The sequence below is a fragment of the Balearica regulorum genome, chromosome 18 (genome assembly GCF_011004875.1).
Source record: "Balearica regulorum gibbericeps isolate bBalReg1 chromosome 18, bBalReg1.pri, whole genome shotgun sequence".
Classification (NCBI taxonomy): Eukaryota; Metazoa; Chordata; class Aves; order Gruiformes; family Gruidae; genus Balearica; species Balearica regulorum.
The window spans coordinates 1459008-1474394 of NC_046201.1; the positions used below are offsets into that span (position 1 = coordinate 1459008).

At 70.4% G+C, this 15387-nt stretch overlaps 2 protein-coding genes across 2 annotated transcripts; one reads left to right on the top strand and one right to left on the bottom strand.

Annotated features, from left to right (window-relative positions):
- The first annotated feature begins 3228 nt into the window (after window positions 1-3228).
- On the top strand, window positions 3229-7287 carry BTBD17 (BTB domain containing 17). The gene is made up of 3 exons (XM_075770325.1): window positions 3229-3834; window positions 5079-5355; window positions 5612-7287. Exons 1-3 carry the CDS (start codon window positions 3429-3431, stop codon window positions 6690-6692), a joined length of 1764 nt encoding a protein of 587 aa, XP_075626440.1. The 5' UTR covers window positions 3229-3428; the 3' UTR covers window positions 6693-7287.
- A 38-nt stretch (window positions 7288-7325) lies between these two features.
- Window positions 7326-14412, bottom strand: KIF19 (kinesin family member 19). Its single transcript, XM_075770316.1, has 14 exons — window positions 14339-14412; window positions 14196-14276; window positions 12544-12654; window positions 12335-12422; window positions 12113-12249; window positions 11824-11949; window positions 11564-11746; window positions 11320-11466; window positions 11094-11216; window positions 9547-9817; window positions 9275-9369; window positions 9044-9207; window positions 8331-8954; window positions 7326-8058 (listed from the first exon to the last, which is right to left on the bottom strand). The coding sequence occupies exons 1-14, from the start codon at window positions 14351-14353 to the stop codon at window positions 8007-8009; spliced, it is 2217 nt and encodes a 738-aa protein (XP_075626431.1). The 5' UTR covers window positions 14354-14412; the 3' UTR covers window positions 7326-8006.
- Window positions 14413-15387: the final 975 nt, after the last annotated feature.

The following is a 15387-nucleotide window of genomic DNA, read 5'->3' on the forward strand; positions in this document are numbered from 1 at the left end:
AGTGGCCCAGTCCCAGTCACCGCAGAGCCCCGAAGGCTCTGGGGCGGGGGGGGGGGCAGTTCCGGGCCCCCCAGCCATGGATGTGTCCCACCAGCAGTGCCCGCGGTGTGGGGGGGGTCCCACGTTCCCGGGGGGGTCCCACCTCCCCGGCCCTGGGAGCTCGGGGGGCTTCGGCCGCTGCGCCCGGCTGGGATGGAAGCACAGATGCTGAGCAGTGCCCCGGGCTGGGTGGGAGCGGGGGGAGGCGCGGAGGGGGATGCCAATTAACTGCAAATTAGATCGGGCTAATCAGCAGGGGCGAGTCCAGTCCCTTCATGTCCCCCAGGGAACTGGGGCATCGATCGCTGCAGCTGCGGCGGGGGAGCGTTAACCCTTTCCCAGCCCTGATCCCGTTTGCTCTGCTGGGGGCTCCGGGTCCGGTCTGGTCCCCCCTTATCCCCCCCCCCCCCCCCCATCCCCCCGGGGTCCCGCTCCCCAAGCCCTGCGGAGATGTGCTCTCACCTCCGTGGCCCCCGTGTCACCCACCGCCTGTGCGGTGCCACCGTCCCTGGGCCCGGGGAGCCACCGGTGGCCGTGTCCTCGCCGGTGGCCGTGTCCTCGCCGGTGGCCGTGGCCGTGGCCGTGGCCGTGTCCTCGCCGGTGGCCGTGGCCGTGTCCCCTCCGGCACCTGCAGCATCGCGCAGCCTCCCGGGGCGGAGGGAGAGCGGCGTGGGCAGAGCCACGGGCTGGGCCAGCGGGGCAGGAGGACGCCCCCGGGCCTTGCTGCTCCCGCGGGGGCCAGGGATGGGGTCACCCGGGGTGCTGTGCCAGCCCCGAGTGACCGTGACAGAGCTCGTCCCCCCCCTGAGCAATAGGGATGGTGGTCCAGGTGCTCAGGCAGCTTGGGCCCCCCATTAGACCCAAAGGCCTCTGTCACCAAACCGGGGTGCATCGTTCCTGCACCCGGACCCCCGGTTCCCCTCCTTTGGGTGTGGAGCCCCAACTTCTCCCGGGTTTCCTGCACACCCCGAGGTGGGCTGGGGCTGGGGCTGCGCCCGGGGCCGAGGTGGGTGCGGGCAGGTGGGGCTGCCCATGCCTGGTTAGGTGCTGGGGGCTGGCACGGGTTCCCCAGCCCCTATCTGCTGCAAGCAGGGAGCCAGGGTCCACGGCCACCGCCGGGGACTCAGGGGGGTGGGTCTGCGTGTGTGCGAGGGTGAGTGTGCACACGTGAGCATGCACACGAGTGTGTCTGGCTGATGGCCCAAGCCGGAGGGAAAGCCTGCCTGTGCCTCAGTTTCCCCAGCAGGACAGGCAGGGGTGGGAAGGCTGATGTCCCCTGCCTGTCCCTGGGACCACCTAGCCCCCCGGTTCTCGCCCCCCTCCCGGTGCCCCTGGCCTGCAGGGACTGTGCAGAGCCACGGGGCCAGCAGGAGCCACCTGGCACGGGTCGCTATGGTGAGCCAGCCCTCCACCGCCTCAGCCGCAATTACCGGGACGGCACAGCTGCTCTCTCCATCTCACCAGGGACTGGGGGATGGATGCCCTGTTCTCTGGTGACCCCAGCACCGGCCCCACGGTTCCCCCTGTCCCCCCACGGCCCGCAGCCCATGCCGCCCTGCCCCGTGGCCAGCTGATGCCCCCGCGGGGGGACACCAGGGTCCCTGGGCTGTAGGGTGCAGCCTGGGCTGGCACTGTGCCGGCGGCTCACCAGGCGCACGCTCCTGGCAAGCTGTTATTTTGCAGGCAGGAGGTTAAATGAGGCATCGGTGGATATGATGAGCCATTAACCGGCTGTGCCGCGGCGGGGCCCCCTGATTCCCTGGCCGGCCTGCACCCCGCCGCGATGCAGGAATGCCCGCCTGGGCTCTGCGCTCTGCTTGCACCGCACTCTTGGGGCTCCCCTGCCCCGCGGGGCCACGGAGCTCGAGCAATGGCCCCACGCCGGGCACGGCATCGCCTGCCTGCTGCCTGCCTGTCCCCGCGAGGGGCCGGGGAGCACCGGGAACGCGGCACAGTGGTGGTCTGGTGGCTTGACCATGGGGCAGAGCCAGATGGGTGATCCTCCCCCCGGGACCTGTGGCAACATCTGCCCACACTCAACATCTGGAGACCCCGTCTAAGCCCGGGCCCCGTGCTCACCCCCCCGGGCCACAGCTGTGCTCAGGGATGGGGCTCCTCAGCCCCGTGTCCCCGTCCTCCTCAGGGATGCAGGCGCCCCGGCTCCGGCTCCCACGTGAGCCCAAAGCAAACCTGTCCTCAGAAGCCCTGGCCGGCACGAAAGCAGCCCCCGGCCGCGGCGGCAGCACCGTGCCAGGGCCAGGCAAGCTGATGCAAAAGGGCAGATGGGCTGAGCAACCCCCACTCGGCTGCACCCCCCCTGCCCGGCACGGAGCCCTGGCCACCGCTGTCCTGCCCCACCGCACGCGCCGACGGCCGCCTTCGCTCCGTGCGGTGGGGTGGCGGTGCTGGCCGCGCTGGCCATGGCATCGCATCCCCCCACGGGCCCCAGGGAGGGAGCGGGGCGTGAAACGGGCACCAGCCATGCCACGCTGTCACCTCGCTCGGCAGCTGAACACCAAGCTGCGATACCGCAGGCGCCGGCACTAATCCTGTCAGCCCAGATACTCAATAACTGGGAACCGGCTAATGTCCCTCCTCGGCTCCGGCACTGCCGTGTGCTGAAGGTCACAGCATCTCCCCGGCGCTGTCCCCGGGAGGGGGGGCCCAGGCGCTGCCCCCCACGGCAGATGGGGTCCTGCTGCACCCCAAGGTGACCTTGTGCAGCGGTCCCGGGGCTGGCAGCTCCTGCCCAGGGAGCACCGAACCGTGGGGCAGGGGGGGCTCCCGCCTTCACGGGGAGCCCGGGCGGTGGGTAAGGGGCTGCCGTGCCCGTGTGAGCCGGGCTGCCGCCGTCTGTGGGGTCTGTCCCCCCGGCTGGGGGTCCCGGTCCTGGCTCCCCACCCCACAGTGCCACTGGGGCCAAAAGTGAGGTGCAGACACCCCCCACTCCCACCCCCCCTTGTTTGGGCTGTGCCAGCGAATGCTCCCGCACAGAGGGGTGCCCATCTCCCGCAGGGGAGCGGGGGCACCCAGCACCACCCCCAGCAGAGCCGCACCGGCCCGGGCGTGAGGCACCGGGGCTGGGGGAGGGGGGGGGAACAAACGCCGCCCCGGCCCCCTTGCGAAGCCCCCAAGAGCCGTCGGGGCAGGTGAGGTGCCAGCGGAGGCCGGCGCAGGGCACTCACGGGGCGCAGGCAGCCTCTTGGCTGCAAAGGCTGGGAAAAGGGCAGGCAGTTCCTGCCGGCAGCCCGGATGCCATGGTGATGGGCTGCTGCCGGCATGAATACCCATGAGCCGGGGGGAGCCGGGAGGCCACGCCGAGCTGTGCCCTGAATGCAAAGACCCCGCTGCCGCGTCCTGGCGGTCTGGCTGCACAAAGGGTTGCGGCCATGCACGGGGGCTCCGGCACGGCGCGGCAGCGCGGGAGCAGGCGGCAGACGGAGATGCCCCCGTGCCGTGCCGGGGCTCACTGGGGCACCCTGTCAGGCCACCCTGGGGTGCGGGGTTGGGGTCCGGGGTTGGGGTGGGATGGACGGGGGCTGGAAGCGGTTCCCTTGGTAACGGCGGGTCCCAGTTTCCACCAATCGATGGTGGCGGCGCGGGCGCGCGGGCTGGGAGGGCTCGTGGCCTACATAAGCGCCAGGCGGGCAGCGTGCGCCCGTGCCGCACCGAGACCCGGCAGATGCGCTTGCGAAGCCATGGCCAGGCTGACGGGCGCCCAGCCCGTGGCCGCCCGCCACTGGGGCTGCACCGCCGCTGCCTTCCTCCTCCTCCTCCTCCTCACCGTGCAAGCCGGTAAGGGTGGCCGTGGTGGGGGGAGGCGTGGAGGGGTCCCCGTGCCGTGGGTCCCGCTGACCTCTCTGGGTGCCGGGGTGGGGCTCAGCCGTGGTGTGGGTGTCCGGTGATGCCCGTGGGAGGCTGAGCACGGCTCTCCAGCAGCCGTCGTGGCTCCTGGGGAGGGAGGGATGTGGCTCCTGGACGTGCCGTGCCCCACAGCCGTGCCCCACGGTGCCCGGGAGGCGCCGGCGGTGAGAGCCAGGCTGTGCTTGCTGCTGCCCAGGGAAGGCTCGGTGCTGCGGGCAGCGATGTCCGGCACTGCGGGGCGAGTGGCTCCCAATCCCCTTCCCCATCCCCGCTCAGCCGGGCTTAAGCCAGCGCTGAGAAGGGTAATCTGCCGGATCGCTGGCCAGCAAGATGGGATTTGAGAGAGACGGGGCCAAATTCACCCTGGGGGAAGGATGCTCCGGGCAGGGGGTGGGAGTTGTGCCAGGCATGAGGGAGAGCAGCAGAGGGAGGAAGGCTCTCCGCACCTGCGGGAGCACGGAGACCCCTGTCTTGGTCCCCATCCCTGCTGGGAGCCCGGCACTGTGGGCACACGGACACGGGGGACGGTCGCCCCTGGTGTGCGCCAAACCGCGGCCAGGCTGGGCTGCTGGCACACGCGGCCGGAGGAGGGGACCAGAACGCGGCCAGGCAGGAGGTGCCGGTTCGCAGGCAGGGATCACACCGGGAGCAGCAGCACCGACCCGCAGCGACGCCGGGGCAGCCGGTGTCCTCAGGCTGCTGGGACTGTGGGGACGCTGACCCCGGGTGCGGGGGCAGAGCGTGCCCGGCTCCCCACACCCACGGGCTCTCGTGTGCCCCACGTGTCACGCCGGGACGTGGGGTTTCGGGGGCGATGCCCAGGGCTCACTCTACCCACAGTGGGGACGGGATTAGGGCTGGCAGACCGGGCTGCGAGCCAGCGCTGCCCGGCACAGGGCCATTTCCCAGCACGTCCCAGCCTGGGACATGGTGGTCTCACCCCTTCTGCTGCAGAAAAGCAGTTTTTTGGCTCCCAAGGACACAAATGTCCCCATGTCCCCTCATCCTCCCCCTACCGTCTTGGCACCAGCCGGCCCTTTGGCACTGGGGGTTGTGCACAGAGCCAGGCTTCCCCAGCCCCCCGTTAACCGCCCCATAGCCCCACTCTGCTGCACCCCAGCACCCCGTGCCCAGTTCCGGGGGTGCAGCACTGGGACGGTCCCGTCTCCCCGCAGCCCAGAAGGCCGACCTTAGCGGTGACGCCACGGCGGCCACCATCAACCACTCGCTGACGCTGCTGCAGCGGCTGCAGGAACTGCTGCAGAACGGCAACGGCAGCGACTCGGTGCTGCGGGTGCGCACGGCCGCCTCCGATGAGGCCAAGGTCTTCCACACCCACCAGCTGCTGCTCAGCCTCCAGAGCGAGGTCTTCGAGAGCCTTCTGCGCAACCAGAGCGTCGTCACCCTGCACGAGCCACCTGAGACTGCAGCGCTCTTCGAGAAGTTTATCAGGTACGTGGGGACCCCAAGGGACGGGGACATCAGGAGGGCCACAGCTTTTCTGGGGACCACGGGAACCCCACGGGATGGGGGTGCCGGCAGGGATGCAGCCAATGAGGGAGGATGCTCCCCTGGGGACCACGGGGACCCCCCAGGATGGGATGCCCAGAGGGATGCAGCCAAGGAGGGAGGATGCTCCACTGGGGCCGGGCGGCAGATTGGGAAGGTGATCAGGGGACACCAGTGTCACCGACCCACTCTGCCCCAGGTACCTGTACTGTGGGGGGGTCTCCATCCTGCTGCACCAAGCCATCCCCATGCACCAGCTGGCCAGCAAGTACCGGGTCTGGGGGCTGCAGCGCGGCGTGGCCGACTACATGAAGACCCACCTGGCCAGCGAGTCGAGCCAGGGCCACGTGGTGGGCTGGTACCACTACGCCGTGCGCATCGGGGACGCGGCGCTGCAGGAGAGCTGCCTCCAGTTCCTGGCCTGGAACCTCTCGGCCGTGCTGGGCAGTGCCGAGTGGGGCTCGGTGAGCGTGGAGCTGCTGCTGCTGCTGCTGGAGCGCTCCGACCTGGTGCTGCACAGCGAGCTGGAGCTCTACACTGCCGTGGAGGGCTGGCTGAGCCGCCGGCAGCCCGAGGGTCCTGTGGCCGAACGGGTGCTGCGTGCCATCCGCTACCCCATGATCGCGCCCAGCCAGCTCTTCCGGCTGCAGGCGCAGTCGGTGGTGCTGGCGCGGCACTACGGCGCGGTGCAGGACCTGCTCTTCCAGGCTTTCCAGTTCCACGCCGCCTCTCCCCTCCATTTCGCCAAGTATTTCGACGTCAACTGCAGCATGTTCCTACCCCGCAACTACCTCTCGTCCAGCTGGGGCTCCCAGTGGGTCATCAACAACCCGGCGCGGGACGATCGCAGCACCAGCTTCCAGACCCAGCTGGGTCCCAGCAGCCACGACGCCGGTAAGCGCGTGACCTGGAACGTCCTCTTCTCGCCGCGCTGGCTGCCCATCAGCCTGCGCCCCGTCTACTCGGACTCGGTTTCGGGTGCCGTCCAGCCGGTGCGCATCGAGGACGGCCGCCCCCGGCTCGTCATCACCCCGGCCACGAGCAGCCCTGACTTTGCCGGCGTCAGCTTCCAGAAGACGGTGCTGGTGGGTGTGCGGCAGCAGGGCCGTGTCTTGGTGAAGCACGCCTACAGCTTCCACCAGAGCTCGGACGAGGCGGCCGACTTCCTCGCGCACGCCGACCTGCAGAAGCGCACCTCCGAGTACCTCATCGACAACTCCCTGCACCTCCACATCATCATCAAACCCGTCTACCACTCCCTCATCAAGGTGAAGAAGTGACGAGGCAGAGCCGGGTCCCGCAGCCGGATTGGTGCCAGCCCCACGGCGGGGGGCTCGTTCTCGGTCCTCCTGCTTGTAGGTAGATGGAGGTCCCCGTGCTGGGGGGCCCTGGGGCTGCTCTCCGCCGCCCGCCCCTCCTCGATTGTCCCCCTGCCACGTCCCGTCCCCATTGCCGTCCCTGGGTGCCTGTGGGGACAGGGGACACCGGGATCCCCCCCGCCCCACGCGGGTGGTGCAGGAGGCGAAATGTGCAGCCCACGGCCGCGGGCACATCCTGGGCTCACAAACCCCCACGGGTGAGAGGATGGGGCCAGGGACAGCCCGGCCTCCTGCGATGCCACCCCTGCGGCACCGGCGTCCGTCTGTGCCGGGCAGCGAGGCTGCGGTGCTGGGTCCGGCTGCCGACACGGGTACCCTGGCAGCAGCACCCCTGACTCGGCGGTGAGCCGGGTGCATGCCCAGGCTGGGACGGGTGGTCCGTCCGCCCCCCCCCGGCGGAGGAAGCCTGGGGGGCACCGTCCCTGCTCATGGCCAGTAGCTGCCCCCTCCCTGCCCGGACACCCCCCATCCCTTCCTAATAAAAGCAGAAAACGAGCGTGGGGCGTGCAGGGGTGTCTTTGGGGGGTTCCCTGGGGACGGGCAGGGGTGCGTCGGGCTGTGCACGGCCGTCACACCACTCTGGCTCAGCACATCTCTTTAATGTAACCCCCCCGCAAGGAAAACACCCGTCCAGCTGCCCTGCGCCCCGGCAGTGCCTGGCGGTGCTGGATGGCCGGCAGCATCCCCTGGGTGCTGAGCACCCACAGGGGCCCTTCCCGAAGCATCTGCGTGGCTCTGCCGGGGTCACTGACCTGGGTGCCTGCCTTGGGGTGGGTTTGGCACGGGGAGGGCTGGCCCCTTGCCCCTCGCCCCCAGCAGGGCTGGCACGGGGGCGCTGCACGGCACTGGGGCTGGCAGGACGGGCACTCATCCCGCTGGCTTGGCACGGGGTCCGGTGCCCCTCTGGCAAGGTGCTTGGCTCAGTAATGGTGACTCCATCCGCCCTTGCCGGAGGCCCTGGCACCGTTCCTGCTGACGCAGCCGAGCCGCAGGGGCTGGCGGGGAGCTGTGGGGGGGGGGACCTAGAGAGGGGTCCCCAGCACCCAGGGAAGGGGTGCTTCAGCAGCAGCCCCAGGTGCTGGGCTGGGTGGGCGATGGCCGCTGCACCCCGTCCCCAGCCGGGGGCTCACCTGGCAGCTGGCTGTGCGGGGGCTTTGCTCCAGGCAGGGCTTGGGGGGGGGGGTCCCTGGGTGCACCCCCGCTGGCATGGCGCGCTCAGAGCTCTGCAGCATGGGGGATGGCGGCAAGGAGCCCCGGGGGCTGCTGGCTGCCAGAGAGAAGGTCCGTGGGCATGGCGCTTTGGGGAGGAACCACGATATTTGTGTGTGTGTGTGGGGGCGGGAGGTGCATGCCGCAGGGTGCTGACACCCCGATGGTGGGCAAAGGGATGCCAAGGGGAGCTGGGCATGGCCTTCCTCCCCTCCCTCCTCCCCCGGGCATGGCACCGCCACCAGCACTGCTCTGCCGGAGCTCCACCACCTCCCGGGTCCAGTCGGTGCCGCCTTGCCGGGGGACACAGCCCCCCCCGCCTGCACCTACCCCACAGCCGGTGACCTCGAAGGACCGTGACCACCTTGATCTCCTTCTGCCATCCAGTGATTCCTCCCTCTTCCCCCGCTCCCTGCTGCCCTTCTCGCGCTTCCGCAGCCAGGTGCCCGGGGAGCGGGTGGCCGTCCCCGCCAGCCTGTCCTCGCCGCCGGTGTGCCGCAGCCCAGGGCCACCCCACTCCTCCGCGGGCCTCGGCGGGTGCAGGCGGATGCTCTCTGGGATGCGGGACCGGTGCTGAGCGGCATCAGCCACAATGCTCTTGGTGCTGCTTGACATCTCCCACTGCTCTGTGGTGCGGCGGCACCGTCAGCGGGGCACGGCTGCCTGCTCAGCCCCACGGCCCTGCTCGGCTCACCCCTGCCCGCTGCCACCACCGCCTCCCAGCCGGTCCCGCTGCCCACGGAGGGATCGTGCCGGATGCCCAGGCTGGCCCGTGGCGTGCGCTGCCAGGACCCATGGTACCCATAAGCATCCCCACCTCGGGGCTTCGGTGCTGTGGGCCCAGCCGTACTCACGTCCTGGGCCACTGTGCCCTGGCCAGGAGGCGGGGTGGGCACCACCATGCTCCCCAGCCGCTGTGCCCACTGGATCTTCCTGAACATGGGGATCGGGGTGCTGCCAGAGAGGGGACACCCCTTACCCTCTGCCATGACAGCTGAGGGGCACGTGCAGCCCCGTGCACGTGCAGGCTGGTGGACACCCACCTGTACCTGTCCCCCGCGGGGTGCAGGGGTGGGAGGGTGTCACGGTGGGACCCCTGCCATGGCAGTGTGGGGTGCTCACAGCTCTGTGCCCGCACGCTGTCCCGGTCTGTGTCCGGCAGGCTGGCTGTGCCGCTCGCCTGCGGGATCCTGGGCAGGGCCGTGCCCTGGGCAGGGACGGGGGCTGAGTGCCCTGCCTGGGGTCTGGGGGGGTGCCCTGCCACCCTGCCCTACCTTGAGGGTTCTGGTGCCCCTGGGGTCCCCTGCCAGCTCCCGCAGGTAGGTCTCGTACAGCTTCTCCAGCGGCCGCGGCACCGACAGCCGGTTGTCTGCCAGCGAGAGGGCAGGCTGGGCTCAGGCGGCAGCGTCGTGGCTATGTCACGACACCGGGGGGACTTTGCATCGCGACACGTCCCGTTGCAATAACGCGGTGACACTGCGGGACTCCAGGGCGACCACACGCAAGAGGCCCCTTTGTCGTGGCAGAAGTCACGGGAGGGACGCACCGGCGATGAGCTGCTGCTGCTGCTGGATGATGCGGGCACAGAGGGGCCGGTGCTGGTCAAAGCGCTGCGCTGCTGCAGCCGGCGGGTGCCGGAGGCTGCCCTGGAGCAGGGTGCGGGACCGCGTCTCTGCCATCTCCAGCTCCAGCTGGCGCAGGTGGCGCAGCAGGGTCAGCACCTCCCGCTGCTCTGCTGAGCTGCTCCGGTGCCGCAGGGTCTCCTCCGGCCGCCGTGTGTGATGCTGGCTCTGCCGGAAGCGCCGCGCCAGCTCTGCCTGCGGGCACGCAGCATGGTCACTGTTCCTGCCCGCTGCCAGCACCCCTGCCATGGCACCAGCAGCCCTGCCAGCACCCCTGGCCCCTGACCCACACTCCAGTCCAAGAGTATCCACGTCCCCCCAGGGCTGCTGGGGAACCCGGGCGCTGAGACTTCTCAAACTCAGCTCACTAGTGATGGGGTTTCAGTTGCCAGCAGTGGGGACGGGGGGTCCCAAACCTTCTGCTGCTGGAGCCTGCCCTGCTCTTCCACCAGAGCCGCAATGCTCTCACGGGCAGCGGCCACATCGGGTGGCTCTGGCACGTCCAACCTCTTATCCCCCATGCCCAAGTCCCTCTTGCTGTCACTGGGGCTGTCCAGCTCCCCCTGTCCCTCCTCGCTCCGCTGCCAGCCCCGCCGTGTCCTGCTGGGGGGAGGAGGAGGTGGTCTCACCCCCAGCCCAGCTCATCAGGGGACCCCGTCCTGGGGTCCTTTGTACCTACACACTGGGCGAGAGCGAGCAGATGCCGGCTGCGCAGCGCGGTGCTCTCCAGCCGGAGGACATGGCGCAGGGCCGCCTGCTCGCGGCGGGCACCAAGCAGCTCCTCCCGCACATGGTGCTGCTCTGGGCGAGCACCGCGCAGCCGAACCTGGGCTGGAGGCACCGGGCATCAGCGCTGAGCCCCACAGGGCCACGGGAGGGTGGGGGGCCGGGATGTACCCCAGATGCAGGGGATGTCCCGGCGCTCGCCCTGCCCTGGCTCCGCGTCCTCATGGCCCTCGAGGCGCTGGGTCTCCCTGCGCAGGTCAGCCACAACGCTGCCATACTGTGCCACGCGGTACGAGACGCTGAGCAGGTTGTGCCTCACCTGGGCTGGGGCCGGTGTGGGTGTCCCATGGCCCCCGCTCAGCCCGGCCCCCGGCAGGGTCCCTAAGAGGGGTCCCTGAGCAGGGCATGGCTGGTGGAGCGGGTCCCCAGCAGGTCCTCGAGTAGGATCCCTGAAGAGGGTCCCCAGGCAGGGGGTCCCCCAGCAGGACAGAGCTGGTGGAGCAGGTCCCCAACTGTGTCTCTGAGTAGGATTCCCCAAGCAGCGTCCCCAGGCAGCACATGGCCATGGAGCAGGTCCTGAGCACCCCAAGAGCTGCTAGAGCAGTGCCCTCAGCAGTTCCCCTTCCCTGGGCACCCGCGGAGCGGTGTAGGGGCGAACTCCTCGTACCCCCCTCGCTGGGGGGCAGCGGGGCCAGGGCTGCTCGGGGCCCGGGAGGGCAGGAGACTGCCTGTGCTCCCACCCTACCGTGGTGCGGATGCTCTTGGCGCGGTGGGCGTAGGCGAGGGTGCTGCGGGTCTCCTCGACGGCGGTGCTGGCTGGGCTGATGTGGGCGATCATCACCGTGCGGCTGTTGCCCTCGAGCGAGTGCTGGCCACGGAGAACACGGCTGAGAGACGCCGTGGCGGGGGCAGCCTGTGCATCACCCCCCAGCTCGGATCCCGCTGCGGGGAGCCAGGCCCCCCGGCCGCACCTTGAGCAGGCGGGTCAGCTTGCTGTCGCGGTAGTTGATGTACTTGGTGCTCGCCTGGCGGCTCAGGGCCTGGATGCAGTTGCCCAGGGCCAGCAGCGAGCGGTTGATGTGGGCTCCCTCCTTCATCCTCCGCCCACGGTTCTGCGTCTGGGCAGGGACGGGATGGCAGAGGGAAAAACCTGGCAGATGAGGGGCCCGGGGCGGGGGGTCCCTGGCCCTGCACCCCCCCAGGCAGGTGCCGTACCTGCGCTGCCCGCTCGGAGCCCGCCAGATCGATCATGAGGAGGCGGCCGTGGCGCAGCCCCCCACCCCGGTGCCGCTGGTGCACGGTGACCTGCAGCACCGCGTGGGAGCGTGACGAGGTGCGGTTGGCGGCCGTGGGCTCCTGCGTCCGCCGCCTGTTCCCCCGCGCCAGCAGCTGCATGACCTGGGGCAGACGGGCAGCGCTGGACAGGGAGGGCTCGCCGGACCCCCCCCACGCCCCACGAGCATCTGCTGGCTCACCTCGTTGGCGTTGATGGCAGAGACCTCGGTGATGCCGGCCACCTGGATGGCACCGCTGGCGTCCTCCCGCAGCTGCAGGCAGCCCAGCGAGGGGTTCAGCAGGTCCCGGATCCTCTCGTTGTAGATCTGGGCAGGGGGAAGGAGCTGGGCACGTCCCCCCCAGCGTGGGGACCAGCGGGGACACCGCATCCCACCCTGGGCACAGAGATACTCGGCTTGGGGCCACGTGCCGCTCGCTGTCCCCCGCCCTCCCTGGGGACGGGGACATCCCCGCGGCCTCCTGCCACACCTCGAGGTAGGACATGGTGACCTCGTACTCCGTGTCACCGCTGGCATCCTCGATGGCCTGGAAGAGGTCAGCCAGCATGCGGGCACAGATGCCGGGCTCGCCGTCGGTGCCCAGCATGGTGTAGGTCTTCCCGCAGCCTGGGGCAGAGGATGGGGCTGGCTCGGGGCCGGGACCCCTCTGTGGCCATGGGGCTGGCCCGCTCCCCAACCCCACACCCCTCACCGGTGGGGCCGTAGGCGAAGACGGTGGCGTTGTAGCCGGAGATGACGCCTGTGAGGAGGTCCTGGGTGGTGGCACGGTACACGGTCTCCTGCGGGAGGGTGAGAGGCCACGGGGTGCATCCTGCTGCCCCCCCACCTCCACCCACTGCCCCGGGGAACCCCAGCCTGCCTCCCCCCATTCCACACCCCCCCATGCTCTGAGGGACCCACCTGGGTGGCCGTGGAGTCCAAGGCCATGTCGAAGACGTAGGATTTCTCCCGGGAGCGGCTGGCGCGCAGGACATCATCGGGGTCTTCCATGGGGTCTCGCAGCACCACGACCTGCCGGGGGACGGGAGCGGGGCTGGCTGGGTGGCACCCACCACCCCTCAGCTCCAGGGTCACCTCCAGCCTCCCCTGGAGGCACAGCCCACGCTGGGCATTGCACCGCCGTTAATGGTGCTAATTAGCCCTCGCTTGGGCCCTGAGGTGTAACGAGGTGCCGGGAGCCCCGACGGCTGGTGGCGTCGTGGCACGGATCCCCCAGGATGTGCACGGACAGACGGACGCAGCAGGATGCTCTCCCCAGCCCTGTCCCCGCAGCACAGCTCTGTGGGAGCACCGGGACGGCCCGTGTCTGCCAGCAGCTCCACCCCGGCCGGTGGGTGAGGGGCCCCGCGGACGAGCGCATCCCCCCACGGGTGATCGGGCTCCTGGTGCCCCGGGGGGACCTGAGCAGGACTCGGGTTTCCGAGCCCAGGCATCAGCACCCCGGTGCTGGGTAATGCAATCGCTCGCCCCTGCTGGCCCCAGGAGCTGGGGGAGACTGAGCACCCTGCCCCAGCATCACCTGCGTGTCCTGGGGGGAACCGCTCGCTCGGAGCTGTGTCTCCCCGCCACGCTCCTGCCTGGGTACCACACATCACCCACAGCAAACACAACGGGGCCGGAGCCAAGAGGGACACCCTGGCATGGGTGGAGGGCACCCCGGCATGGGGTGGGGGCACTGGGATGAGCTCCCCAAGGGGTCTGAGCCCTCATGGGACCCCGTGGTCATCCTCCCCTGCTTTCCCAGGGCCAGTGTCCCCTCGGTGCCGGGGTGCAGGAGGTGCCCGGGCCGGTGCCGGTGCTGGCGGCGCGGGGCCCTTTGTGCTTCTGAATGGTCCCATTGTGCCCAGGCGGGGCTGCGGCTCAAAGCCACCTCTGTGCGTGGTGCCAGGGGACCTGCCGGGCCAGCCGCCCGCTGCACCCACCTGGGCACGGCAGCACAAAGGCCCCTCTGTGAGCGCAGCCCACCAAGGTGCTCGCTCCCCGGGCACCGTGAGGCGGTTGGGGACGCTGGCACCCCACAGGGACCCTGCGTGTCCCTGTCCCTGTGAGGGGTGGCCCCTCGCAGGGTCCCCGCCGGCTCCCATCGCAATGCAGATTTTGACCTTTCCCCATAAGGGAAGCTCCCTCGCTGCTGCCCTCCTTCCACCTCCGCCCCCCCCCGCACAGCCCCCCAGCTCCCCCCATTCCACTCAGGACTGGGGACAGGGACAGGCAGCGCTGGGGTCCCACAGCACTGTGGGAAGGGGGGGTCCTGATCCAGAGCCCCCAGAGGTTCCCACCCTGCTGCTTTGTTTTCGTAGGGTCTTTCGCAGGGGCTGTGAGGCCGCAGGGGACCCCCCCAGACAGTGCCCGGCACACATGGGCATCGCACGCAGCGCTGGGTGCTGCTGGGCACGTCCCAGGGCAGGCACTGTGCTGGGGGTCACATCCTGCCCCGGGGTACCTGGCCCCGCTGACCCCGCGGGATGGGCACAGGGCAAGCAGAGGGGTGGCGGAGCACCAGGACCAGGCGGTGCCCGACGAACCCACGGGTGCCCGTCCCACGGCCGTACCTGCTGGTCCACGCAGTGGGCGATGGGCTTGGCCCCCTCCGCCAGCTCGGCCGCGCTCATCGGACGGATGCGAAGAGCCACCTGCGAGACACGGGGATGAGCGTGGGGTGGAGGGGATGGGGACGGGGGACGGGGACACGGACCTGCACACGAGCCATCGCAGCAGGGTCCGGCAGATGAGGCTTCAGCAGTGCGGTGCCGACGCAGCCTCCGGGACCCCCCCCCCCCCTCCATTGCTGGGCGCTGCAATTAGAGGTTCATTTTTCTGGGACGAAAGCAAACACCGCTGGGACCAGCCTTAAAGGGGCAGCCGGGCAGCGTGCCCTCCGGCTGGCGCCCGGCCCCTCGCCGACGTGGCTCGGGGATGGGTGAGCCTGCAGTGGCACAGCAGGAGCGGGGGGACCATGGTAGGGGGGGCTGGTGCCACACCTCTGTGCCCCCAAACTCCCCAGGGTGCCCCAGCGGCATCCGCCAAACCAGCCCCACGGTGCCAAGGTGCGGCAGGGATGGCTGCTCCGTGGGGTAGCCGGACAGGCAAAGCCACACCGGCCACCCTGTCCCCCTCGTGTCCCCCCCTTCCTGCCACGTCCTAGCCCTGTGGGGTGCAGCAGTGGGGTGCCCTGGTTCCAGGTGTCCCCACTGCCCTCAGCAGCGGTGCTGCTCCCCTCAGGGACAGCGTGCCACCCGCCACCGGCCAGGACTCACCGCCAGCTGCTGCTCCTCACTATCCCCTGGAGTGTTCACATCCTCGCTGGGGCACGGGGGACGAGGGGAGCCTGTGAGCGGGGTGTATGGGGCACGCTGGTCCCCGCTCCGTGCCCGGCTGCAGCCCTGGCCCTGAATGCCCCCAATGACTGTGGGCTCAGCGGGACCCCGCCTGGCTCCCCCCTTCCCTCCCCTGGGCACTGGCAGAGCCCCAGGCTGGGGGCTGACCCCTCTGCCCTCCTGGGGGGGCTGTGGGCCTGGTCCCACGGGTGTCACCCCATCCCGGGCTGGGAGGCACTGCAGAGCCTGCATCTCCCTGCCCCGCTCGTCTGCCCCAGTCCCCTGGAGATGGTTGAGCCGTACACACCACCGCAGCGCGGCCGGCTCCTGCGGACACAGTGGCTGGCACCGTGTGCGGCTCTGGCCACGCTCCCTGCCCTCTCCTGGCTGCACCCATGGCACGGTCAGGGTGCTGTGAGCTGGGTGG